This window comes from Lemur catta, chromosome 1 (assembly GCF_020740605.2).
Source record: "Lemur catta isolate mLemCat1 chromosome 1, mLemCat1.pri, whole genome shotgun sequence".
Classification (NCBI taxonomy): Eukaryota; Metazoa; Chordata; class Mammalia; order Primates; family Lemuridae; genus Lemur; species Lemur catta.
In genome coordinates this window covers 108,586,852-108,613,473 of record NC_059128.1, presented here as the reverse complement: position 1 = coordinate 108,613,473, position 26,622 = coordinate 108,586,852, and the positions used below count along the sequence as shown (strand labels likewise).

At 62.2% G+C, this 26,622-nt stretch overlaps 2 protein-coding genes across 3 annotated transcripts; both read left to right on the top strand.

The window, feature by feature from the left end:
• The first annotated feature begins 2,456 nt into the window (after nt 1-2,456).
• On the top strand, nt 2,457-4,775 carry S1PR4 (sphingosine-1-phosphate receptor 4). Its single transcript, XM_045544551.1, has 2 exons — nt 2,457-3,929; nt 4,254-4,775. Exon 1 carries the CDS (start codon nt 2,507-2,509, stop codon nt 3,656-3,658), a length of 1,152 nt encoding a protein of 383 aa, XP_045400507.1. The 5' UTR covers nt 2,457-2,506; the 3' UTR covers nt 3,659-3,929; nt 4,254-4,775.
• A 2,979-nt stretch (nt 4,776-7,754) lies between these two features.
• NCLN (nicalin) lies at nt 7,755-24,652 on the top strand. Of its 2 annotated transcripts, none has more exons than XM_045544380.1 (15): nt 7,755-8,355; nt 12,462-12,652; nt 13,136-13,280; nt 14,868-14,962; nt 16,150-16,230; nt 17,944-18,047; nt 19,147-19,235; nt 19,345-19,484; nt 19,648-19,826; nt 21,044-21,131; nt 21,216-21,254; nt 21,324-21,487; nt 22,618-22,671; nt 22,791-22,869; nt 22,990-24,652. In XM_045544380.1, exons 1-15 carry the CDS (start codon nt 8,172-8,174, stop codon nt 23,047-23,049), a joined length of 1,692 nt encoding a protein of 563 aa, XP_045400336.1. In that variant the 5' UTR covers nt 7,755-8,171; the 3' UTR covers nt 23,050-24,652. The 2 variants fall into 2 exon arrangements, with proteins under 2 accessions (XP_045400336.1, XP_045400344.1); XM_045544388.1 differs by having other exon boundaries at nt 8,034-8,355; nt 21,327-21,487.
• Nucleotides 24,653-26,622: the final 1,970 nt, after the last annotated feature.

Here is a 26,622-nt window from a genome sequence, read left to right as displayed (position 1 = left end):
TATTGTTAGAGCCCTGTGTTCAGGGTGGATTTCTAGAAGGGGGATTGTTCTTCTGCAGTGTGGGCATTAAATAAGGTGTAATGCACATACCACCTTTCCCCTAGGAGATGGATGACTAATTCATTGTGGAAGGTCATTGTTGGACAGCTTGGCCTCAAGTTAGACTAAACTCAGGATTTGGGCTCTGCCAGGGTCAGGGCATAGTTTGGGGTCAGAGCTGAGCCTGGGATCGGGGCTCAGTCTAGGATGGGGGCTCAGCCTGGATCAGGGCTCAGTCTAAGATTTGGGTTTAGCCAGGGTCAGGGCATAGTTTGGGGTCAGAGCTGGGCCTGGGATCAGGGCTCAGTCTAGGATGGAGGCTGAGCCAGGGTTGCAGCATCTCTCCATGTAGGTGCCTGAGCCAGGTGGTCCTCGTGTGGCTGCGACTAAGGCTCGGTTGCCTGCTTGGCAGGATGGGGCACGGCAGGACCTGTCTGCTTGTCCCCTTCTTGTCCCACACCCCAGCTGCCTGGCCCCGCTCCCCACAACCTCCCCACCCCACACCCCTCTTCAGAGCCCTTTCGCTTGGTCACCTCCAGTGACAAGACGCAGCTGCCTCCCCAGCCAGCGCCTTGTGCCCAGCTTCCTTGCAGCTGCCCGGCCCCAGAGCCGAACAGGAAACAAGGGGGGTAACGGGGGCCTCAGCTGCTGGCTGCCCTCAGCCCCAGGCTCCTGCCCACCCTGCCCTGCATGGGGTACCCAGCTTCTAGGGGGGAATACTGCAGCCGTGTGGGAAACCTGTGTCTTCATGGGCTACCTGTGTCCTTCATGGGGTACCTGTGCCCTTCCTGAGATACCTGTGTCCTTATGGGATACCTGTGTCCTTATGGGACACCTGTGTCCCTCATGGGGTACCTGTGCCCTTCCTGAGATACCTGTGTCCTTATGGGATACCTGTGTCCCTCATGGGGTACCTGTGTCTTCATGGGATACCTGTGCCCCTCATGGGGTACCTGTGCCCCTCCTGAGATACCTGTGTCCCTCATGGGGTACCTGTGTCCCTCATGGGGTACCTGTGCCCTTGCTGAGATACCTGTGTCCTTATGGGATACCTGTGTCCTTATGGGACACCTGTGTCCCTCATGGGGTACCTGTGCCCTTCCTGAGATACCTGTGTCCTGATGGGATACCTGTGTCCCTCATGGGGTACCTGTGTCTTCATGGGATACCTGTGTCCCTCATGGGATACCTGTGTCCTTATGGGAAACCTGTGTCCCTCATGGGGTACCTGTGTCCCTCATGGGGTATCTGTGTCTTCATGGAATACCTGTGTCTCTATAGGATGAATACCTGTGCCCTCATGGCACACCTGTGACCCTTCCAAGACCATGGGCACCACTGTCGGGAAGGCCAATGACCACATGGGCCTGAGGTGGGGGAGGGGCAAGGCCGGTGGGCCTGGCTGGCCCCCCTCGCTGCTCAGTGGGCCCAGGGGTGACTGCAGTGGGAGGAGGGGCCCATCCGAGACACACTCCTGGGCCACACTCACAGCTCTGGGCTGTGAAATATTTTCCAAACCACCTCACACCCCAGAGCCTTCTGGTGGGGAAGGGTGGGATTCCCAGGCACTGGGGAGTGGAGGGCAGGGATACAGTCATGTCACCCACGGGTGACGTTCAGGGCCCATGAGCCTGACCCCGGGACAGGGTGCGTACCCCACCAAGACACCAGGACAGGGTGTGTCTCCCCCCGCTCAGACCACAACCATCTCAGGTTGAGTCACCCTGAGCCAGTGTCCCCAGGGTGGTGGGGGTGCGGCGAGCCCCCATTTCTCCCCAGAGAGTGAGGGGCTGCCCTGGAGGTCCAGCAGCTCTGCTCCCGGGAGGGGCAATGGCAGAGCCCAGGAAGGGGGTCCTGGCCCAAGACCCCCATGAGCCCAATCTGGGTGTCCTCCCGTGTGCAGGGCTCTGCCTTAATGCCCTCACAGTGAGGTGCGGCCACCTCTCCAGGCCTCAGTTTCCCCTTCTGTAGAGGAGCATCTTGCAAGTCAGGCCTGGCCCTGTCGAGGGTGTGCGAGCACTTGAGAAACATTTATGTAGCACCTACTGTGTGCCAGGCACGCTTGGAGCAGTTGGGGAGGCCGCGGTGGAACAGACCTGTCCTGGAGGGGGAAGTTCTCGGGGACAGGGGCATCGCCAGCCACGTCGGGGTGGCGGGGACAAGTGGGGGCCATTTCCCCTCAGCGACTGACAGCTCCGGGGCTCCCTCCCCGCCTCTGGCTTTCGAGGATCAAGGCCCCGGAAGGGGCAGCAGGGCAGGGGCAGGGTGGGGGCTGGCAGCAGGGGCGGCGCTCCCCAGGGGGCCGGTGGCAGCAGCCGTTGGGACGCCCCTCCCCGCCCTGGGCCTGGCCCCCACCCCGGGGGGTACCTTGAGCATAACAGGAAATTTCAAATAACAGGAAACCGAGGCCAGGCAAGGCAGGCAGCTCCACCCTGCCCGAGGCCTCAGTCTGCCCCTCGGGGAGGCCATGAACGCCACGGGGTCCCCAGTGGCCCCCGAGTCCTGTCAGCACCTGGCGGCCAGTGGCCACAGCCGGCTCATCGTCCTGCACTACAACCACTCGGGCCGGCTGGCGGGCCGCGAGGGCCCCGAGGAGGGCGGCCTGGGGGTCCTGCGCGGGCTGTCGGTGGCCGCCAGCTGCCTGGTGGTGGTGGAGAACCTGCTGGTGCTGGCGGCCATCGTGACCCGCATGCGGTGGCGGCGCTGGGTCTACTACTGCCTGGTGAACATCACGCTCAGCGACCTGCTCACCGGCGCGGCCTACCTGGCCAACGTGCTGCTGTCGGGCAGCCGCACCTTCCGCCTGGCGCCCGCCCAGTGGTTCCTGCGGGAGGGCCTGCTCTTCACCGCGCTGGCCGCCTCCACCTTCAGCCTGCTCTTCACCGCCGGGGAGCGCTTCGCCACCATGGTGCGGCCGGTGGCCGAGAGCCGGGCCACCAAGACGGGCCGCGTGTACGGCTTCATCGGCCTGTGCTGGCTGCTGGCCGCGCTGCTGGGGCTGCTGCCGCTGCTGGGCTGGAACTGCGTGTGCGCCTTCGAGCGCTGCTCCAGCCTGCTGCCGCTCTACTCCAAGCGCTACATCCTCTTCTGCCTGGTGGTCTTCGCCTGCGTCCTGGCCGCCATCACCGGCCTGTACGGGGCCATCTTCCGCGTCGTGCAGGCCAACGGGCAGAAGGCCCCGCGGCCCGCGGCCCGCCGCAAGGCCCGCCGGCTGCTCAAGACGGTGCTGCTCATCCTGGCGGCCTTCGTGGTGTGCTGGGGGCCGCTCTTCGGCCTGCTGCTGGCCGACGTCTTCGGCTCCAACGTCTGGGCCCAGGAGTACCTGCGCGGCATGGACTGGATCCTGGCGCTGGCCGTGCTCAACTCCGCCGTCAACCCCGTCATCTACTCCTTCCGCAGCCGTGAGGTGTGTCGCGCCGTGCTCAGCTTCCTCTGCTGCGGGTGTCTCAGGCTGGGCCTGCGGGGCCCTGGGGACTGCCTGGCCAAGGCCACCGAGGCGCACTCCGGCACCTCCACCACCGACAGCTCGCTGCGGCCGCGGGACAGCTTCCGGGGCCGGTCGCTCAGCTTTCGGATGCGGGAGCCCCTGTCCAGCATCTCCAGCGTGCGGAGCCTCTGAGGACGCCCGGGGGTGGGCCCTGGGGTGCAGGGAGGGGGAGCGGAGGACGGCGTGGGGCCCGCGATCCTCGCCCCGTCACAGCTGCCTGGGCCTGCTGACGCCAGGCGGGTTTCCCCTGGTCACCTTGGACAAGGAGGCCACCACAGTGGGGGCCGGTGGGTTCACTATGCCCGGGCTCCTGTGTGATTCCGGAGCAGTCCCAGGCCCGCTCTGGGCCTCGGTGGGGCAGACGGTGAGGTGGATGCCCCGGCAACATTGAAGTTCAATGACGGTACGAGAAGTCGCAGCCTCTCTCTTGTCCCCGAGTCCTCGGGGGCCTGGCTCGAGAGCGAGGAGTGTGTGTGTGGGCGGTGAGCAAGCGCGTCTGGGCATTGCCGGAACGGGGTGGAGCGGCGATGGCAGTTGCCACCGGCCTCTTCTCGCTCACTTCCCCTTTGGGAAGGCAGGGCCCCTGCCCCAGCTCCGACCTCTGCATCTGTCAGACCCTGTCTGGGGACTGGCAGAGGTGTGGTGGCCTCGCCCTCCTGGCCTAGGGGAGTGTCCGGCAGCTTCCCTGCAGCACTCACTGCCTCGCCCTTCCGCATCTGTGAAATAGGCTAATCCGGCTCCTACGCACAAGGTTGTCGGGTCACGCTCGGCGCCGGCCACGGCACTTGATGCCCAGGTGTCGACAGAACGTCTGGCGACGGTGGAAACGTTCTACGGCTGCACCACGTAGCACGGGAGATGCCAGCCCCACAGGGGTACGGAGCCACCGAGAACTGAACTTTTAACTGTAGGTTCTATTTAATATGAATTTGTTTACATTTAAATAGCCCACGGCTCAGTGTTGGTGCTGGTGCCGGTAGGAAGCCCTCTCCCTCCTTCTGGGGCCATGCCAGCCCCCCATCCCCTGCCTCTGTCCCGCCATGTGCTTGGGGCACAGGGGCCTGGGATCCACCCCACCTGCCACCTGGGCACGGGACATCTCTGCCTGAAGCCACTATTTCTCTGCCACACGATGGTGGGGGGGGGGTGCGGTGAGTGGTGAGTATTTATCGCACTGTACGATATCTTAGCCACTAGCCACGCGTGGCTGTTTAAAATTCATGAACAGTAAATGAAATTTTAAAATTCAGTTTGTCTGTGTTTTGGTTTGCTAGGGCGCCGAGACAAAGTCCCACGGGCTTGGACAACACGAGTTTACTCATCCTCGGTGTTCCTTGGTGCATAGAAGTGTCACCCCTGTCCTCAGGTGGCACTCTCCCTGAGTGTGTGTCTGTGCCCACATTCCCCCCATATTTGTAAGGACCCCAGTCGTGGGATCAGGGCCCCCCTACTCCAGTATGATGATGTCATCTTAACCATTTCCATCTGCAATGACCCTATTTCCAAATAACCGTTGGAGTCTGAGGTCCTGGGGTGAGGACATGAAGATATGGGTTTGAGAGGGGACACAGGTCACCCCCTAACGCTCAGTTACAAGAGCCACATTTAGTGGAGTCGGCATTGGCTCCCAGCTCCTGCTTTGGACGACGACATAGATGCCACTGTTTCCATCATCGCAGACGGTTCTCTTGGCCGGGATTGGCTCAAGTCCCCAGTGCTTGTCTGTGTGCGCAAGAACTGGACGGTTCTCATGTCTTCTCGATTCCCGTTCTGTGTATCTGTGACAGCAGCGGGCAGGGTGGGGTCTTGGTGGCATTTCTTGTGAGTGGAGGCTGAGCCAGCCCAAAGCTCTCCGCCTGCCTTCTGGGCCGGTATGAGCCAACCCCCTCACTCCATCTGCCCTCCGGTGTGTCATCATGTGGTTTGCTTTGGCTGAGCTGAACTACTTACAACTCCCTCCCGTCTGGGGATCTTTCCACTGGCCTTTGTTGCCCCCACCAGAGTGGCCTGGTTGGCACTCGTCTTCCCTCATTCTCCACTTGACGGCTGCCTGCTCATTCTGTGTGCTTTAGCGTTGGTGTCACCTCCTCCAGGAAGTCTTCCCTGATTTCTCTTCCTCCCTAGGTCTCCTCCAGAGTCCCACAGTGCCTTTGTGTCCCCCTCTTACAGTTCTGCCTCTGCTGAGTGTGGCTTTCCCTCATTCTTCACTCGACTGCCGCCTGCTCATCCTTTGGGTCTCAGCTAGGGTGCCACCTCTTCCAGGAAGTCTCCCCTGATTGCATCTTCTCCCAAGGCCGCCTCTGGGCTCCCACAGTTGCCTGTGCCTCCTTCATCCCAGCTCTGATCACACCTGGTCATGGATCCATCTCCTTCTCTGGATTTGGAGCTCTGTGATGGTGGATATTGTATTGTGGCTTTGTCTGGGTCGTGGCTGTGTCCCCAGCACAGGGTCCAGCACAGTGACCCAGAGCTCTGGGAGAACTGGGCACAGCTGCATTTGAGGCTTCAGAAACCTCTTTCCACTCCTCCTTCTCCACCCCAGCCAGCTCTCCTCCCTGGCAGTGGCGAAACAGTCTCCAGAAATCCTGACTGCTACTTATTGGATAGCCCAGGGGTCAACGGTGACACCTTCACTGGTGTCGGTAACCCACTAGAGCTCCCCAGCTCCCGTGGTCTGTAGAATGAGAATATCTACAGCTCCTGTTCTCCCGGATGTTGCAAGGATTCGATAAGGTGAGGAATGTAGACACCCTTGAACTATCATGCATGTGTTTTTAAGTGAACAATAACTGCAAAGCCTTATATCTCACTCAGTGCTAGGTGCTGTTCTAATCCCGTTTGCATTAACCCATTTAATCCTCACAAAAACTCTAGGAGACAGCTATCACCATTAATTCCATTTTACAGATGGGAACACTGAGACCCAGAGAAGTTAGGTAACTTACCCAAGGTCACACAGCTGGGAAGTGGCAGAGCTGGGATTCAAACCCACGCAGGTAGCTTTTCTTTTCTTTTCTTTTTTTTTTTTGAGTCAGGGTTTCCCTGTGTACTCCAGGCTGGTCTCAAACCCCTGGGCTCTAGCGACCCTCCTTCTTCGGCCTCCCAAGTTCAGGAGGATGGCACTGTACCTGGCTTAGACAAGTAGCTTCTTGTTCCCCGATACTTCCTTTTTGATGAATGAATGAATGAACAAATGAATGAATGTCAGTTCCTTCCCTCCTTGGAATACTCAGCCATGCAGAGAGGTGCCGGAAGCACTTTCCAGCAGGAACAGCAAATGCAGAGGCCCTGAGGCTGCGTGAGCTTGGTGCATTCTCATACTGCCAACACTTATTGAGCACTTACTGTGTGCCTAGCTCTGAATCCGTTCATGTGGATTGACGTGACGAATCCTTACACACCGCTGGTGGGGCAGAGTGTTTCATTATGTATCTTCGCAGTTGATAGCTGAGGAAACGGAGGCCCAGAGAGGTGAAGTGACTTTCCCTAAGTCACATAGCTGGGAAATGGAGGACTCAAGCCCATTCTCTTAATCGGCACAAATGCCAGGGCTCACTTGGGACAGAAAGGAGGCCCCGAGTCCTCAGACAACCGTCTGGAGCCGGGATGTTCATTGCCCAGGGGCCAGGACCGTTGTCTTCCCATCTGCGCGAGGGGCTGTGAGTTGCTGATGCCCCTGGTGTACCTTGGCCCTGACACCTGCACCCTGAGGGTTGCCACGTGGGGAAATACCAATATGGAATGCTCAGAAATTAAATTCCAATTTCCGAGGAACATCGAATACTTTTTTTTAGCATACGTATGCCCCAAATGTGATCAAGCATAAATATAACCGAGGATGCCACCCACCCTGCGTGCAGCCCAGGCTGCGACTACAAGTACCATAACGCACCGTGTCACAGCCTAGCACGACTTTTTATTCATTTTTCATTCATTCGTCCCAAAATTGCATAGACCACCCACAGTGTGCCAGGGCTCGTGCTCGGTGTCAGGGATACATCGATGCACACAGCAGGCAGAAGTCTTCGCCCTCGTGTTACTTAACATCTGCCTCCTTGGGAGTTTTAAGTGACTTTTTTAGTCTTTTCCTCCGAAACTTCTGTCAGGAAGACTACAGCTCCCATGACCCTTTGTGTTTGTTCGAGGGGAATACAATTCCCAGGAGACCTAGCGCGCCAGAAGCCACTTCCTCTTTCCTTCAGCTCCAACTTCCTTCCAGGTCGCAAGGTTACGTCCTGCCCCCGCCTTTCGTCCCCTTCCTCCCACGCAACACACACCAAAGACGCAATTTGAGAAAATTCTACTGCAGAATAGTCTTTTAAAGCCTCTGTGATTTGTGACTTGTAGTTTATGTGAAACTTTCGCAGTGTTAGCCAGACAGCCCTTCGCGGGCGGTCCTACAACTCCCAGAGGGCTCCGCGCGCGTACGCCGAGCGGACTGCAACTCCCATGAGGCAGCGCGGCTGGAGTGGGCTGTCCGCGGCGGTGCCCGCAGGACCGGGGGGCGGGCGCGGGCTGCCCGGCGCGGCGCCCGAAGAACCCCGGCAGCTACCCATGCCGAGGTGAATCCGTTGGAGCCGCCGTCGCTGCAGTCGTCGCCGTCCGGTTCCCGCTGCCGCCCCGCGGGGCCTCGCCGCCGGCCAGGATGCTGGAGGAAGCAGGCGAGGTGCTGGAGAACATGCTGAAGGCGTCGTGCCTGCCACTCGGCTTCATCGTCTTCCTGCCCGCCGTGCTGCTGCTGGTGGCGCCGCCGCTGCCCGCGGCCGACGCGGCGCACGAGTTCACGGTGTATCGCATGCAGCAGTACGACCTGCAGGGCCAGCCCTACGGTGCGTGCGCCGCCGCGGCCCGGGCCCGGCCCCCGACCCCCCGACCCCGGGCTCCCGGCCCCATGCCCCGGGCCCCTCGACCCGCCGTTCTTCGCCCCGGCCCTCGCTCGGGTGTGCTGGACCCCGGCTCTCCCTGCCCGGGGCCCGACGAGTCCCCCGCGCTCGCCTCCGCAGCCCCGGCCCCTGCCACGGGACTTAAGCGCCCCCTGCTCCGGGACCCCCGGGACCCCGCTCTGCTATTCGTAGCCGAGCCAAAGTCGCGCCGCCTCGCCTCGTGTCCCCTTCCTGGGCCCCCTGGGCACTTGCGTCCGCCCGGGGCAGTGCCCACTTGCCCCGACTGCCCTCCCCTCACCTCCAGCGCCCAGGACCCCGCCCGGTGCCTAGACCTCCAACCTTCGGCTTAACCGCATTTGGAGTTAAACGTCCCTGCGCTGGTGTCTGCCAGGCTGAGCTACCGACGCTGGGGTCCGGCCGGCCCCACCCCCTCCCGCGGACACCGGGTACCCCGCGCTCTGAGTCCGGTGCCCACACCCTGCGCCTCCGAGCTCGCTCGCTCTGACCACTGCCTCCCAGTCAACGCGCCGTCTCTTCCCAGGTTCTAGGCTCTCCCTGGTCCCAGCGTGTGAGCCACTTTTTCAGAATCCTGTAGTCGCCTCCCACCTCCCCAGTTCCATCCCCTGGCCTTGGGACTTTTCAGGGAGGGGGGTGCCCTCTTGCCCTCCTTGGATGCGTCCCCACCCCCTCCAACTCAGCACCCCAGAGCACATATCATTCTATAGTACGTGCCCTTGTCTCTTCCTGATTGTAGCTGCAACTGCTGTTCCAGAGCCTTCTGGTCTTGGGTTTTTCTCTCTTCCAGCCTGGCCCCTCAGGTCCCTGAAGGTCAAGCCTGACCTCCCCATGAAGGAGCCCCTCTCCACACGTTCCCCGGGCCCCCTCAGTTCTGAGCCCCGGTTCTCTTGGACTAGCCCCTCTTGAAACAGCTGAGGCACAGCCTGAGTCCCTGGGATCCCCAGCCTCTGTCAGCCCCCTGGGGAGCCTGTCTCTGGGATGTACCCAGACTTCCCCTTGGATCCCATTTCACCCCAAAGTTATGTTGTTTTCATTTAAAGCAAAGGTTGTCAACTCAGGACATCGGGTGATGTGTGGGGACGTTTATGGTTGTCTTGACTGGGGGGAGCTCCTGGCATGGGGTGAGTAGGGGCAGGGATGCTGCCCAGCACCCTGCAGTGCCCAGGACGCCCCTCCCCAGAGAACAATCCAGCCCCAGTGTCCACAGTGTTGGGGGGTGGAGGGTAGAGACCCTGGGTCAGAGTGCTGGTCTAACCCCAGGGCCCCTGGCTCTGGAGGGCAGGAGTGGGGACCAGGAGCCCCTAATGCCATTTGGTGCTTGGGGAGGGGTCTCGACCAGCACTGGCCCGTAGCACTCTTTGCCACGCAGAAGTGTTTTCTATCTTCCCCGTCTGACAGGGGAGCCACCAGCCACAGGGGGCTGCTGAGCCCTGTGGGACGTGGCTTGTGCCACCGAGGAACATAATTCCTAGTGCCATTTAGTGGTGATAATGCCAGACAGCCACGTAGCGGGCAGCTCGATTCTCGGGCTTTCATGGGTTTTCCAGAGGAGCCTGCAGCCTAGAAGGCCCAGCTCCTGGGATTTGAAACAACCCGTTTCTCCAGATCTGTCCGAGTCCTGTTGGTTCCAGCCCCCCGGGGTCACACTCCAGGCTCCCACATGGCAGCTGGGATGGGTCCCTTCTCTCCCTACAACCCCCCTGGGAAATGCCGGCCGACCGTGTTGAGCAACAGCCTTGCTGACTTTCAGAGCTGCCTTGGTTTCCTCGTGGGACTTGTTTCTTCTCTCTTAGCCTCTGTGCATCCAACCCCATCACCTCCAGCCCTTTTCTCTTCCCTCCCTCCGAGTCCTTTGCCCTGATCCTGGGGTCCCTTCCGCTCTCCTCCGTGGCCCCCAGTGTGTGTCACTCCCACTGAGAAACCCAGAGCCACCTGCCCTGCACGGGGACTGGTGTGTCCCTGTGTCTGGCCTTCACCCGGTGGTCTGGGAGGACTGTGGGCTCCAGGCAGAGCAGAGGGGCCCTCGTTGTTTCTCCTCTGCAGCCATGAGGCGGAGGTCCAGCTCGCGGAGGTGCGTGGCTGCCCGGCTGGGCCTGCATCTCCACACTGACTCCCTGTCCCTGTTCTCTGGCAGCAGCCAAAGACATGGTGGCGTGGGCGGGCTCCCTGCCGAGGATGGGTCCTTGGGAAAGCCCAGGTGTGCTGCCTTTGAGGACCGGCCTGCTAAGTCACTCTCGTCACTCTTACACAATCTCCCCGTGTCTTCAGCACCCTCTCCGCAGGGCGCCGCCACCCTAACTCGCTGGGGACACCTTTCCCAACTTCCCCTTTGCTCCTGTTGAGAAACTCGGGGCCTGAGAGGTGCTCTGTGTTCGGGCAGGTGCGGGGCCTTGTGGGGCTGGCTCCTCCCAGCAGGTGGACTCTGGCCCTCCTCCGGGAAGTGTGTTTTTGGGTGTAGCCGGTGTCGCTGGTGTTGCTGGTGTCGGGTGGAGATTGTCACACTCCCTGCCTTTCCTGCTGTGTTCAGTGCCTCACTTGTATCCCATCCCAGGGACCCCATGGGGTGGGGATGTTCACAGCCCCAGGGGCCCAGCTCACCAGAGCTCCTTAATCTGACAGCTGTCTGCCTGTTGTAAATAAAGTTTTATTGGCACACGGTCGCAAGGTCGCACTGTGTTGCTGTCCGTCTCTGGCTGCTCTCACAGTGAGACAGCAGAGCTGAGTGATCGTGACAGAGCCTGTGAGGCCGGCAAGGTGATGGAAAAGTTTGTCCACCTCTGTCCAGGCCTGGTCCTGCGATGGGGGCCGGCGCCCCCTGCCCCGATACCCAGCACCCGCCTCTGTGGTGCCCGCACGCGCAGCCTTCCAGACGCAGGGCCGGGGGCCGTGTCCACGCTGGCTCACGGACGCCCGCCCTGGCCATTGCTCTCCGGGGAGGGTGGAGCTGCCAAAGGCAGTCGTGCCACTGAAAGCCCCTGTGCCTGGGCCTCTGGGTGAGCCAGGGCATGGGGACAGAGTGACACGGGGCTCGGAGGGGGCTGGTCTCCATCCTAGAGGGCGTCCTGGGGGACCTGTGTCCACTTGCTGCTTCCCTCTGTGACCTCACCCGCTCCCCACTGAGAGCGAGTCCTGAACTCCAGCGAGCGGACACCCAGCCTCTGGCCCAGGGCACAGTAGGGCCTATGGGTGGCCCGCACCTCCCCACCCCCAGAAGAGGTGACATTTGAGCCACCCCTGGGAGACCAAAGGGACAGGTGGGGCACCGGGGAGGGGTGTTCCCAGCATTCCGAGCCCCAAGGACTTCCTCAAGGTCTCTGCTGCCATCTCCCTGGCAGGCCCCCTGTGGGCAAGTGAGGTCAGACGGGAAGGGGAGCAGAGGCCCAGAGACCCCCACCCAGCGTCCCTACCTGGGACAGGTGTCCCTCCCGTCCTCCCCCCCCCCCCCGTGCCCTTCCGGAACCACCACTCCAGCCCATCAGATGGTCCTTCAGAGCCCGCCCTGTCCTGTCTGCCACCTTCCCAGGCAACCCCTTCCTGGAAAGCAGAGACAGGGCCTGGCAGGCGTCCCCGAGTGCGTCACCTGTGCTGGGGCTCCTCCAGCCCCCACCTTTGGGACAGGACAGGCGGGTCCCCCAGGGACCCAAGACCATGTCTGCGTTGTCACTTTTGAGCGCTTCCTGTGTGGGGCTCACCAGAGGCCCCAGAGCCGCGCAGCGGGGTTTGCTCACTGGTTTTTCACACGTCAGGTGGGTCTGAGCGGTGTATTACATGCAGTAGACCCATTGCTTGCTGTTGACATTTGGGCAATTTGGTGTGACGGTCGGGGTTCCCAGCTTTCTGGGCGGCCACCCGCATCCCAGCTGAGTGCTAGCAGCTCCTTTTGTGGAGCTCTGCTCTCCTGGTGGGTGGGGCTGGAGGCAGCTCGGCTGGGACCCCAGCTGTGTGTGCAGGTTTCTAAGATGGTCGGGCACGGAAGGGGGCTGGGCAGGTCCTGGCCTGGTGCCCGCTGAGAGACAAACCCCCTTCTCCCACAGGCACGCGGAACGCCGTGCTGAACACAGAGGCGCGCACGATGGACGCGGATGTGCTGAGCCGCCGCTGCGTCCTCATGCGGCTGCTGGACTTCTCCTACGAGCAGTACCAGAAGGCGCTGCGGCAGTCGGCAGGCGCCGTGGTCATCATCCTGCCGCGGGCCGTGGCGGCCGTGCCCCAGGACGTCGTCCGGGTGAGCGCTTGGCCCTCCCCGCCCATGTGCTCAGGGTTGGATTTGGAGTCAGCTGTGTGACCCTAGGCGGGTCGCCTCATCTCTCTGGGCCCTTTAGAAAGTGGGATGTTGTTCCCCTCCATTGACGGTCCTGCCCCAGGGGCGGATTCGTCTCCAGAGAACACCGGGCACCGTCTGGAGAAATTTGAGGAGGGGGAGCTCCTGGCATGGGTGGGTGGGGGCAGGGATGGCCCCACCCCAGAGAATAACCCAGCCCAGTGTCCACAGGGCCCGGGGAGATCCTGCCTCGAAGGAACAGGATCTGGTCGGATCCCACGAGAGCCCCGAGTGGAGGTGCTTTTGCAGATGAGAAGGGGTTGTGGAGGGGGCAGCTCATGCCACTGACTGAGCCACCTGCCTTCCCTCCAGGGCCAGCCACTGGCCCTGCCAATCTGCTTCCCCCACCCAGGCTAGCAGCCCCCTAAACGTGTGTCTCCCCCACAGCAATTCATGGAGATCGAGCCTGAGATGTTGGCCATGGAGACCGTCGTCCCCGTGTACTTTGCCGTGGAAGACGAGGCCCTGCTCTCCATCTATGAGCAGACCCAGGCCGCCTCTGCCTCCCAGGGCTCCGCCTCTGCCGCTGAAGGTGGGCTCTCGGCCGCAGGGAGGGGGCCGAGGGCGTGGGGGTGCTTCCCTGTCCCAGGGTTGTGGTCACCCTGTGCCGTCTCCACACGCAGAGCCAGTGTGTGGGGTCCTGTTGCCTGTAGTTAATGGTGGAGATTACGGAGCCCCGCCGTGGACTTGCTGCGCCACCACCTGGGGCTGGGACCCAGGACCCTGTACTTTGCAGCCCTCTGTCCCCCACCAGCCCACTGGTTCCTGTGCACACGGAGGTTTAGGGCCATTCGCTTAGAGGGAGGCATGTCCCACCCCAGCTGCTCACGGCTCGTGGGAAACAGGGGCGGGTGTTTGGTTCTCTGCCTGCCGAGTAAATCCTCAGTGTCACCTTGCTGTAGAATGTCAGCTGGGCCAGCAACATTCTCAGGAAAGAGGGACAAACACATTTTTCTGCACCCAGTGACCAGGGGATCTGGCGGGGAGCTCTGCGGTGTGACCTGTCGCGGGGGAGGCGGGGGTGGGCGTGCTGTTTAGAGGGAGCAGAGGGGATGCCCACGCCGTGTCCACCTACGGACACAGCAGGTGTGAGGAGGAAGCGGATACCCAGGGTCAGCGAGGACGGGCCGGGGCAGGGGGGTTTGTCCCATGGATAAACCCGCACGGCTCCTCAGGGAAGCGGTTTGGCAATATGTGTCGGAGCTGTAAGAAAAGGTTTCTTCTTCACGACCAAATTATTGGCAATCTCTAGATGAGGAACTTCGGCCCAGGGGATGCCTGTTTTTATAAATAAAGTTTTATTGGCACAGGGCCATGCCCATTCATTTGTGCATGGTCTGTGGGGTTTTTCCTGCCACAGTAGCAAAGTTAAGTCCCTGAGCCTGTGACAGACCATCTGTCCTGCAAAACTGAAAGTATTAACTCTCCGGCCCTTTCCAGAAAAAGCTGCCAACCCCTAGTCTCAAAGTCTTGACAGTGGCATTTTACGTGGCAATAGAAGAGTGAATTGTTGGAAATCCCCAGATATCCAGTTAGAGGAGCAGGAGGGAGGCATCTCGCACATGGTGGAGTATCACGCAGCGTTGGAAATGTCGAGGCAGAGAGCTCAGTGGTGTGCGGAAGTGCTCCTTTTACACAGCTTAGAGGAAAAATGAGCTATGAAGTCACACACTATTGGTTATGATTGCCTTTGACTTTTTTGTTTTGAAATAGATTAAGATCCACAAAACATGTATTAAGAGAGTTCCCAGGGGACAGGCTTCCCCCAGCACTAGTGTCTTCTGTGCCTACGGCGGATGACTGTGTTTTTGAAATGCTTAAGGAACAGAAGTGCAGGTTGAACGAGGCTGAACTCTCTGGTGTGTGAGGGCGGTCTTTGCCCTATGTGGAAAGTGGGGGGCTCCTATTTAGTGCCCAAGAGTAAAAGGAGAACCGTCACAGCGGAACGTTCGGGGGTGGATATGTGGTTAATGTTAGGAGAAGCCTGTCTTGGAATGCGCATGGGTGTTGGTGGTCCCCGCACCCACCACCTTGCCCTGCCCAGACCCCACGTCCTGGGTGCTGGGGGCGGAGGTCTGGCTCTGGCGCCCGGCTCGACTGACCCCGCCCTCATCCCCAGTGCTGCTGCACACGGCCACCGCCAACGGCTTCCAGATGGTCACCAGTGGGGTGCAGAGCAAGGCCGTGAGCGACTGGCTGATCACCAGCGTGGAGGTGAGTGCCCCCTGCCGCTCCCCGCCGCCCGCTCCTGACCCCAGCCCAGCCAGGCCGGCTCCCACTCGCCTAGGCACCTGGCTGCCCACCGCCAGTCCCGCTCGACGGAGCCTCTGTGAGGGCACCGGATCAGGCACCCGCCTTGCTGGAAACCTGCCCTGACTCCTCACAGTGGCCGGCCCCCACTGTCCCCCTGTTTCCCTGCTGTCGGGAGCTCAGCCAGGCTGGGAGCAAGAGGCCGGGTGTGCGAGTGGCCGGTTGAAGCCACAAGCTGTGGGTGAGGGCTTGAGCCTGCCGGGCTCACTGCGGGCTGCGAGCAGGAGCCCTGCCCCGGAGAGCCGGCTCCCCGAGCTGACTGCCCCGAATGGCCTACCTGTCAGGGGCTCTCACCTGTCAGGGCTCCAGTGTGGGGTCATCCCCCTGTGGAGAGAACAGAAGGCTCCTGCAGTTTTGTGGTCCCAGGGCTGGGGTGAGGGCTCAGTAGCTCGGAACGTAACCGGGTAGGTGGAAGCGTCAGGGTGGGGATGTGTCTTCAGGGCCCCTCGTCCCCCAGGAGAAGGCCTTGGCAGAGGCCCTGGAAGGGGACCCTGGCCTCAGATAAAGAGGTGGAGGAGGAAGGCGCCCGGCTAGGTGGGGCTGAGACCTTGACCCTGGCTCCCCCCGAGGCTGCAGCGGGTTCCACTGGGGGCCAGCGTGGGCAGGCAGCTCCCCCGGGGCCTGCCAGGTGCCGCCTTTGTAGCTGCCTGGGGTTGGGCCTGAGAAATCCCACACAGGTCTTCAACCAGGAGCCACTGTCCTCACCTGGCACCTGGGCTCCTGTGGGCCTGTCCTCAGGGGCTCACACCGGGTGGTGCCAGGTCACTCGGCCACCCCGAAGGCAGGGGAGTTGCCTGACGTCTCTGCACCCCAGGGCCCGGCACACACCTGAAGTCATGCACCACCACCTTGTCTGTGGGCACCAGGACCTGGATCCCTTCTCGTACTGGCGCCATTCTGTGAAAGTTATCAGCCTCGTGGGCCGGAGTAGGGGTGGGATCCCCCTCGCGGGGCTCTGCCTCACCCCCCAGATCAGAGGCAGACGCCATTGTGGGTTTCAGTGCCAAGGAAGGTGCCAGAACTAGGGTTGAACAGGCCCCATGCTGTGGCAGCCAGGGCCACTCACGGGCTGTCTCTCCGTCTCTCTGCAGGGCCGGCTGACAGGGCTGGGCGGAGAGGACCTTCCCACCATCGTCATCGTCGCCCACTATGACGCCTTCGGAGTGGCCCCAGTACGTACATGCGTCCCCCACGCCCGCCCTGTGGGGCTGGACTCAGCCCAGTCCAGGGGCAGCATGTCCGTCGGGACGGCGGCTGGGGTCCGAGCGGTTCACCAACCCTGATGTCCATGTGCATTCGAGCCCTGGGACGACCCCGCAGCGGCGTCATTGTGTCTCTGAGCTGGGGGAGTCTCTCAGGTCCCAGGGTACGTAGGTGGCTGGGCCAGGAATTGAGACCAGGTTGTCTGTGTTGGGGTCCCCAAGACCCCCCCGGGCTCAGCACATGGCCATGGTTTCATGACAGCAAAGGGACTTGGCAGAGTCAGCAAAGGGAAAAAGTGTGTGGGGTGAAGTGGGGAGGCCAGGCCCAGCTTCCAGAACCCTCTCCCTGGGGAGTCACACAGGACACTCCGACCCCAGCAGCGAATGTGACAGCACCTGTGGAGGTGTCATCCCTGGGGAAACTTGCAAGGACCCAGCACCCAGGTGTCTGTGGGGGCTGGCCACGCACCCGTCCCCACCCACACCGCCTGGCCCGTGCCGGGATCCCAGGAGTCCAGACTCAGAGGACAGCAGGGCAGGTGTGGACCGCAGTGTTCACAGGGGCAGTTTAGGCCCAGCCGCCTGCGAAGCCGGTGAGGTGGGGCTGTCCAGGGTCCCGGACACCCGAGAGCAGCCTCACTGGCGCCTTCTAAGGACACAGCCCCAGCCCCGTGCTGCGGCTCTGTCCTGCTCTGTGCCAGGCACGGTGGGGTCGGGGCTGCACCAGAATGAGAATCAGGGCTGATTCCGCCATGGGGACGTCCTGCTGTGAACAAAGTGGCCGGAATGCCCAGGGCGCTGGGTGGCGGGTGGGGCTGCCACTTGGCTGAGCCTCTGACCTCGCCGTGGCCGCCCCGGGGGGCCGAGGCCCCATCCCTGAGAACGCTGGGTCCAGCTGGGCCCAGTCGGTGTATAACCAGGCTCAGTCTCTGCCTCCCTGAAAAGGAGCCATTTTGATATTTTTGTCCCCATCATCGCTCCACGTGAAGTTTTTTAGATTTATTTTTTGAGATATTCACGTAACGTAAAATTCAGTGTTTTTAGTACATCCCCAGAGTAGTGCAGCTGTCATGCTGTCTTCCAGAATTTCACCCCAAGATGAGGTAGCCCCCTTAGCCTCTCCCCAGCCCCTCCCCAGTGAGTCCACTCCCGTCTCTGGCTTTGCCTGACGTCCCCTTAGACAGCACCAGTGCCGTGTGGCCTTCTGGGTCTGGCTGAAGTGGGACCTTGCCCCCGAGCTTCAGTTTCACCAACAGACCCCTGTACGTACTGTGACCTGGGACAGTCCCCAGCCATTGCAGCAGCCTAGATTTTTTTCTCTTCCTAAGAATCAGTTGTGCCCCGTTGAGAAAGTTGCTTTAGAACAAGATGAGTTCAGACAGGGTAGGCCGGGGTCAGACTGTGCCCGCCCCCTGCGGTGGGGGCGCCAGGGTAGGAGAGCTGGCCCCGAGTGAGGGGACACTGTGCAAGCCTGGGGCTGAGCAGACACGGCTCCCGGTGAACAAATCCACCAGCTGGGCCCTCGGCTCCGGCCCCAGTGCGGCTTCTCACCGGCTCAGGGGGGCGCCATGGGGAGCGGCGAGGTCTGGGCTCTGCTGGGCCCCGCAGACGTCGGGCACCATCAGCCAGTCGGTTCCGAGCAGAGTGGGGGCAGCCGGGGTGACCTTGGTCTCTGCCCCGCAGTGGCTGTCGCTGGGCGCGGACTCCAACGGGAGCGGGGTCTCTGTGCTGCTGGAGCTGGCGCGCCTCTTCTCCAGGCTCTACACCTACAAGCGCACCCACGCGGCGTGAGTGCCAGGGCTCCCGTGTGCCGGGCAGCAGCTGCGCCCTCCCAGCCCCACCTCCTGGGAGCCCCACTGCGAGTCCCGGGACCCCGCTGGGAGGGTTTTCAGCCACGAGAACAGAGACAGGGTCTCCCCCGGGCACTGTGACACTGGGACCGGATCGTTCTCTGGGGTGGGGCATCCTGGGCACTGTAGGTGCTGAGCGGTGTCCCTGCCCCCACCCAGGAGCACCCATCCATCCAGGCGGCCAAAAATGTCTCCCAGGGACAGAATCCCCCATGGGTGAGGCCTCCAGGATTCAGGGATTCCACGGACCCCCAGGAGACTCTGCGTCCCACAATCCCCTGCCCTGCTGAGGTCCTAGGAGGCTGCACACGTTTAAATACGCACCTGAGTGGGGAGGGGGAGAGGAGGAGGAGAGTCCCAGGGGCTGGGGGTCCCCTGGTCTATGCTGTCTGCCCCACCAGGGTTTACTTGGTGTCCACTGTGAGCAGGGCTTAGACTCAGTTTGTTTCTAAATAATGTATCGTTCCCCTCCCTGGTCTGGTGGGACTCCCGTCCCTAGAGGCTGTGGATGAGAAAGCACCTGTTTTACCACTTGTTAAGAATGGACTTGCTCCCCTGCCCCACCTTCATCCTGAACTTGGACGTGACTCCCGGTGCTGGGCAGTCGCTTTGTGACCGTGAGGAGGATGCCAAGAAAAATCCCAGTCAGGGTGGCCCTGACTTCTCCGAGCTCTGACGTGAGACCTGTGCCACCCTGTCTGAGGGGCAGGTGTCTGTCTGTGTTCACACCTGGTTCACCCAGGGCTGATTCTGTCCCCAAGGGATGCTGAGTGACGTGTGGAGGCATTTGCGTTTGTCCTTTCTAGGGGAGCTCCTGGCATGGGGTGGGCGGAGGCAGGGACGCTGCTCAGCACCTGCAGTGCCCAGGATGGCCCAGTGTCGGCGGTGCCTGGCTGGGAGACCCTGCCCCGGGGGGTGGTCATGATCTGATACTTCCGCAGAGACCTTCTCCCAGCCCCTCCTTGGGCCCACGACCTGGCCCGTCCTCACCCAGGGTGCTCACCTGTCACAGCCAACCCTGTCCTCCCCCTGCCAGGTACAACCTCCTGTTCTTTGCTTCTGGGGGGGGCAAGTTCAACTACCAGGGGACCAAGCGCTGGCTGGAAGACAACCTGGACCACACAGGTGCGAGGTCGCCCCAGGTCGGGGCATGGGGGTTGGGGGCGGCACAGAGGGCCGGGGCCTGCCTGGTTTCCCGTCCCCTCCCCAGCGCTCGGTGTCTGGCTCCCTGCAGACTCCAGCCTGTTGCAGGACAATGTGGCCTTCGTCCTGTGCCTGGACACGGTGGGCCGCGGGAACAGCCTGCACTTGCACGTGTCGAAGCCGCCGCGTGAGGGCACCCTGCAGCACGCCTTCCTGCGGGAGCTGGAGACAGTGGGTGCCTGGGGCGGGCAGGCTCCTCCTCATCTCCCACACGGGGTGGGGGGGTGCTGGGAGGTGCCACGGGAGCATGCAGGCAGTGGGCCCAGGCGGGGCCGGCTCTGCAGGAACTTGGGGAGCTCAGCTGGGACCCGCCCCTGACGCGCCGGGACCACAGGTGGCGGCGCACCAGTTCCCCGAGGTGCGCTTCTCCATGGTGCACAAGAAGATCAACCTGGCGGAGGATGTGCTGGCCTGGGAGCACGAGCGCTTCGCCATCCGCCGGCTGCCTGCTTTCACCCTGTCCCACCTGCAGAGCCACCGCGATGGCCAGCGCAGCAGCATCATGGACGTGCGGTGAGCCCGGCGCGCTGCCTTCCAGAACTGTCCGCCCGGGTGTCGGGGGGGGGCAGTAGGTCATGACTCCAGGGGGCCGCAGGGAAGGGAACAGACCCCCGAGGGCAGCAGGGGAGGGGCCGGTGCGTGGCTGTGGCAGGAAGCAGGGCCGCGAAGTTTTCGACCCTTGCTTGGGACAGGAAAGACGAAGTGTGTGGCCTGGGTCACAGCCCCCACGTGGGACCCCCAGGTCCTGTCACCTGTTGAATTAGGAGCGGGAAGCTCTTGCCACCCTCCTGCTGTGCCTGCACCACACGTGGGGCACCAGGCAAGCCCCATCGGGGCAGGGATGGTGCTGTCCAGCCTGCGGGAGGCCCAGGGAGGTGCCCCTTGTGACCAGCTGGGGCCCACGCTGAGAGGTGTCCTCAGTCATGTGGACGGGTGTGAGTGTCCTGTGGCTTTCAGAACAGAGCCCCACAGCCCGGGGGCTATGACAGCAGGAATCTCTTCCCATGTCCTGGAGGCCGGAAGTCTGGGGTCAGGTTGAGGGCAGGGCCAGCTCCCTCCAGCGGCTCGTGGGGAGGCTCCTTCCTGCCTCTTCCAGCCCCTGGGGGCTCCAGGCATCCTTGGCTCGTGGCCGCATTGCTCCAGCCTCTGCCTCCATCTCCACGTGGCCTCTTCCCCTGTGTCTCTGTGTCCGAGTTTCCCTCTTGCGAGGACGCCAGCCATGGGATCGGCCCCCAACTCCTGCACAATCTCGTTTCAACTAATTATGTCTGAAAAGACACTATTTCCAGAGAAGCCCCTGTTGGGAGATTCTCGGTTAATGTGAATCTGGGGGGCCACCATTCACCCCACTACAGAGGCGTCACGATGAGTTTGCCCCCGGCAGCCCTGGGAGGCGGGTGCCGGTCACCCCCATTTCCAGATGAGAAAACTGAGGCCCAGGTGGCGCAGTCACACGGGAAGGCCAGAGCGGGAATGCGCGGCCACTCGCACTGGGCTGGCTTCCGAGAGAGCTCGGTGGCTGGCCCAGCGGGGGCCAGGACATCCCTGTTAGGAGGGGCGGCGAGGACCCCCCTTTTAAAGAGGACTCGGGTGTGGAGAGGGCCCTCCCCTGCCCAGGAAGGCTGTCGCTGTTCTCATTTTTACCATCCTCAGAGATTTTCATTCTTTGCTTTGTGATGATTGTAAATGATTCCAATTCTAAGATGTTTTTTTTATCTTAAACCTCGAAGGTCCCGGGTGGATTCTAAAACCCTGACCCGCAACACGAGGATCATCGCGGAGGCCCTGACGCGTGTCATCTACAACCTGACGGAGAAGGTAAGCCCTCCGCCGCCAAGCGCCTGGCCTGCCCGCCGGGCGCCCCAGACTCAGGGCCATGGCCCCTCCTCTCTCCCTCTGCAGGGGACCCCCCCGGACATGCCGGTGTTCACGGAGCAGATGGTAAGGGGGGCTAGGGGCCCGGGCGGGCGGGAGGGCCTGGGCCCGTGACCAAGGCCGCCGTCCCTGCAGCAGATCCAGCAGGAGCAGCTGGACTCCGTCATGGACTGGCTGACCAACCAGCCCCGGGCGGCCCAGCTGGTGGACAAGGACAGCACGTTCCTGAGCACACTGGAGCACTACCTGAGCCGCTACCTGAAGGACGTGCGGCAGCACCATGTGAAGGCGGACAAGCGGTGAGTGCCGCAGGCAGGGCCCACCCCGGTCAGTGTGGGGCTCACGCACGGCAGGGCTCAGGCCAGGGGGCATCACCTACACTGGGACCGCAACTTCCAGAATCTTCCGCTCGCCCCCTGCCCCGCCCCAGAGGGTGCCAGATGGAGCAAATGAAAATACGGGATGAAAGCCAGGTACACTGGTGATGCCGGTAACCCCAGCTACTCGGGAGGCTGAGGCAGGAGGATCGCTTGAGCCCAGGAGTTGGAGGCTGCAGTGAGCTGTGATGATGCCACTACATTCCAGCCCGGGTGACAGAGCAAGGCTTTGTCTCTAAAAAAATAAATACATAATGAAAGTAATAAAAAAAATAGGAAGAAAAAGAGAACCATGAGTAGAAAGTACAGGCCTCTCAGTTAGAGTCAGGTCTTGGGGGAAGCGGGAGGAGCGGTCAGTATGTCCGGGCAGTGCTTGGACACGCTCCTCCTTGGGCGTGTGGTTTCCTGCTGTGCACACGCAGTGGACGTTCTGTGTGCCATGTGGCAGCCCCAGACCCCCCACGCTCTGTGGTTCTTTCACACTCTGGTCCTTCGGGTGACTCTGACCCCATATATGAATGTGGCTCAGTGCAGCCCCCTGGGTTTTGCCTTTTTTGTGTTGGAGGCCCCAAGCTCCTCCCCAGTTGGGCTGAGCCCACACCTCAAGGCCTCGTGGTAGGAGACATACCTGAGCTGCCCAGTGCCTGTGCGGGGTCCCCACCTACTGTGGGCATGCACAGCTGTCCCGCAAGACACAGAAGAAGAAACCAAGGCTCAGAGTGGACCACATCTGTGGAGCCAGGGTGTCTCATTCCCAGGCTGTGGTCACCTTTCCTCTCTGGACACGCTTCCCAGACCTGTGAAATTCCTTCAGCCACCCTATTTTATTGTGAAAGAATATATTTTAACACCCAGAAAAAGAGTGGGGAGGATGTGACCTAAGAATAAGCGCTGTCCTTCCCCACAAGGGACAGTTGGCAGCGGGGCTGGCGGGAGCTCCGGGTGGCCCCGGGGCTGCTGGCCTGTTCATCACGGTTTCTGAGAAGGGGTGTGGGGACGTGCCTGAGCCAGGGTGGCTCAGGCGAGTCCCTGAGGATGTGCTCTCTCCCCAGGGACCCAGAGTTCGTCTTCTACGACCAGCTGAAGCAGGTGATGAATGCGTACAGGTGAGTGAGCCCCTCACCCTGGCTCCAGTGCAGGGGACACCGGCCCACAGGTGTCCGGGGGCTGGCGAGGCAGCACCTGGGCCCTGCCGGCCAACCACGAGGTCCCCATCTTCCCCCAGGGTCAAGCCGGCCATCTTTGACCTGCTCCTGGCCGTGTGCATTGGCGCCTACCTCGGGATGGCCTACACGGCCGTGCAGGTGAGTGGCAGCCCCGGCCCCATTCCCAGCCCTCGTCCCAGCCTAGAAGCAGGTGTTGCCGCTGCCTGCCATCGGCTGGGCTCAGTCCTGCCGCACCCTCACCCCACCCTACCCCTGCAGCACTTCAGCCTCCTCTACAAGACGGTTCAGAGGCTGCTCGTGAAGGCCAAGACACAGTGACGCCCCCGCAGCCCCCGCCTGTCTGCCTGTGCCCTCCTTGCCGCTCCCTGCCCGCCGGCCACGCACGAGTGAGCGGACGCTCCCCGCTGCCTCCGCCGCCCCGGCGGGACAGGGGCCCACGTCCCCCTCACCGGCGAAACACAATTACAGGGGTCCTCCGTGTTGCTCTGTAGGACTGGGGGTTCTTTCTTTTTGTCTTGTCTTTGAACTTCCTTGGAGGAGAACTTGCTCACAGTCCCGGGGCCAGGCCATGGACTTGGGGACGAGCCGCGGACGAGCCCCCAGCCCCGGAGCCGGGCTTCGCTCCGTGTGAGCAAACGTGCACCACTGCAGGGGACACGCCGGACACGGCCCGCCCACCCACAGCCTCTGCCGTCCCTCCTGCCACGGCAACGACATGGGGATGGCCCCGGACCTGCCCTCCCTGGCTGTGCACGCGCGCCGGTGACCTGGTGGCTTGGATGCAGCTGTTTGTCTCTCGGCCCTCTGGTCTGAGGGGCGGCACCAGCCTCTGAGGTCCCGGGTTCCGGCCGCACTCCCCGCACCCCCGGCCCCCGCTTCTCCAACCCCGGCCTCGGGGTCTGACCACAGACCAGTGTGGTGGTGACTGTTGTGGAGCCTGTCCCTGCCTGCCGGCCGCGTGCCTGTCCTGTGACGTGCCGGTGGCTGCACCCAGGCTGTGTCCTCTGCACCCCGTGTGGGGCTCCCAGCTGCCTGCCCCGGCCGGGCCCAAACCGTGAGCTAGTTCCCCGCGTGTCCCGGGCCCTCCACGCTTCCCCATGACCGGCCGGCCTGCCCTGGGGCTCGGGGCACTGGCAGTGCGGGGGACTCAGGTGGGCCCCGGGGACAGAGGAGGCTCCTGCCCCTCCCCGCACTGGCTCCCTGCCCTGGGCCTGGGCCTCCTGTCCCTGGAGAGGACGTGTTCTAGGGCAGCTAGTGCCTCCGTGTGACCCCTTGGCCCCCTGGGAGCCGTTGACTGAGCCCTTAACCCTACAAACCAGGCACCACGGAGGGCGTGAGCCCCTCCAGGGGTCGGGGGAAGGAGGCCGGAACTGACCTCAGGGAGACCAAGGTGTGTCTGTTCATTAGCAATATAATCTGTGATGTGTTTGCCAAGGGGGGCTCTGGGGGCTGCAGAAGAGCGGAGGGGGTCCCGCCTGGCTGCCTGCTGAGGTCTCAGCCGCCCGGAGGTGTTTGATCCCAGGGGGCCACGGAAGTCTGCCGGGTGGGGCCTGGGGCCTGGGGCTCTGGCTTCGGCCATCAGTTCCTTGGCCCAGCACCCTAAGGGACCTGTGGCTTGAAGGGGCGAGAGGACGGCCCTCCACCCCGTCCACCATGCCAGGTGCCTGCCTCCCCCAGAAACTGCTCACTGGGCCCCGTCAGCCCCGCTCACCGCTGGCACTTGTGCTCTGCGCCAGACGCTGATTCAGGCTGCCGCCTCCATGTCACTGGGGAAGGACGGGATGCACTCGAGTGCCACAAGGGGGGCCTCTGTCTGGGTGTCACTGAGCTGCCCGGGCAGGTGATCGGGCCATCCGAGCTCAGGCTGTTGTGGGATGGCAGCCGGCCAGTGAGAAAATAAAGCCATATTGAATGATCGTCACTGCTGCCCTGGCTGGGCCCCGAGGACTTGTGTTGACTGGAGGTGGTTCTCGCTGTGAGGGGTGGGGGGGGCGGCCTGAGCTGTGAAGTGGGGTAGCAGGTGTGCTCACTTCCTGGGGCCGCCACATGACAAAGCCCCACGAACCAGGCAGGTTCAGACAACAGCAAAGACCCTCGTGTGGTCCTGGGTGTCCTCGGGCCCCCACCCCCTCTGGAGGCTCCAGGGAAGGATCCTTCCTGCCTCTTCCGCCTTCTGGCTGTGCTTGTGTCACTCCAGTCTCTGCCCCGTCTCTACCGGGCCACCTTCTGTCTCTTGAGAGTACCAGAAACACCGGGTCAGGGCCCACCCTGCAGCCTGGCCTGACTAACGACTTCTGCATGGGCCCCTTCCCAAGGAAGGCTGCATCCTGGAGTTCTCTTGGATGTGAGTTTGGGGGACACTGTCAACCCAGGATGGGAGGTCACCAGGCTGTGTGAAGACTGCCCCCGCCCCTGCCCCTGTCCAGGCTCCAGGGAGGTCCCCAGTGCGTTTGGGTCTCCCAGGGCCCATGGAGCAGATGGGGATCCGGAGCTTGTCCCCCACCTGGTTCTGCCTGGTACTCGAGGCTCCGCCCAGCCTGCCCAGTTCTCTCACTCATTCAACAAATGCCAGTTGCTCTGCTGCTGAGACGCTGGGTATTTGGCACAGAAAAGTCCCTGCCTTCACAGACCTCGTGTTCTAGGGGGTGGGGGACAGCGAAGGAAAGCAGGGAAGGAAGAAGGGAGGGTGCAGGAGGCCTGGGGGAGCGGAGGGGAGGACTGTGGGCAGAAGAGACAGTCTTTGATCTGAGACCTGAGTGATGAGCCAGCCGGGGAGAAACCTGGAGGGTGTTTCAGGTGGGGAAACAGCCTGCGCAAAGGCCCTGGGGCAGGGCTGCCCCTGGCGTGTTGGAGGCACAGGGAGGAGGCCGGTGTGGCTGGAGCAGAGTGAGGAGGGGGAGAGAGGGCAGAGGGGAGGGAGAAGTGGGGACGGGGTAAGTCGTGCAGGGCCTGGTGGGCTGCAGGGAGGACTTGGGGTTTATCCCGAGGGAGCTGGGAGCCATGGAGGGCTGTGCGCAGAGGAGGGACAGGCCTGACTCAGGTGCTCACAGGCGCCCTCTGGCCGCTGCTCTGGGGACAGACGGGTGAGGGTGGGGGCCAGGGACCCAGGCGGAGGGGCTGGGCTAGACCAGGTGGAGGCAGAGGAGGCTGGGTTGTCCTGTCCTATGTGTTCCAAAGATGCTTCTGGAAACCAGTATGTGGGGCCAGACCCTTGAGGCTTCCTGAGTGACTCACACATACCCCGGGTCAAAGCTGCCTATTCTCAAACTGGGTCCTCCTGGAACTGGAGGCGGGTCCTGGACCCAACACTCTGTCTACCCGAAACATACTATGGCAGCGGATTGTTCAGTGGGGAGGGGACAGGTGGACCCAGAACCTCCGTGGAGCCAAGTTAAGGGCCTGCGTGGCCCAGGGGGGTGGGGGCTGTGCCTCCCTGGGCCAAATTGTCCCAACTTGGAGGGCTCTGGGATTCCAGGGCCTTGACCTTCTCAGGGCCCCACAGGATCACCGGGAGCCTGGCGAGGCTGAGAGGGAGCAATGGTGGCCTTTTCCTCTCCCCTCGGGCGGAAGGCGGCCTCGGCCCCAGCGTGGACTCGGGCAAAACTCACGTTGGAGGGGAAGAGCCTGCCCGGCATCTTCCTGCACTGACACACAAGCATTTCTCTCTTACACACCACGTTCCTGGATCATAACGGAGCAAAGGGACGTCAACAAGCCCAGCCGGTGGAGATAACCTCCGCCAACGCGCGCTGGTATGTTTTCATCCTGTCTTCCCAGTGTGTCTGGGTATACGTGTGTGTCCGCGAAAGCTTGCTTTGGAAATAGGATGGCAGGATTCATTCCACTATGTATAAAAATGTGAAAAGTATTTTTATGCATAAGCAGCACTTT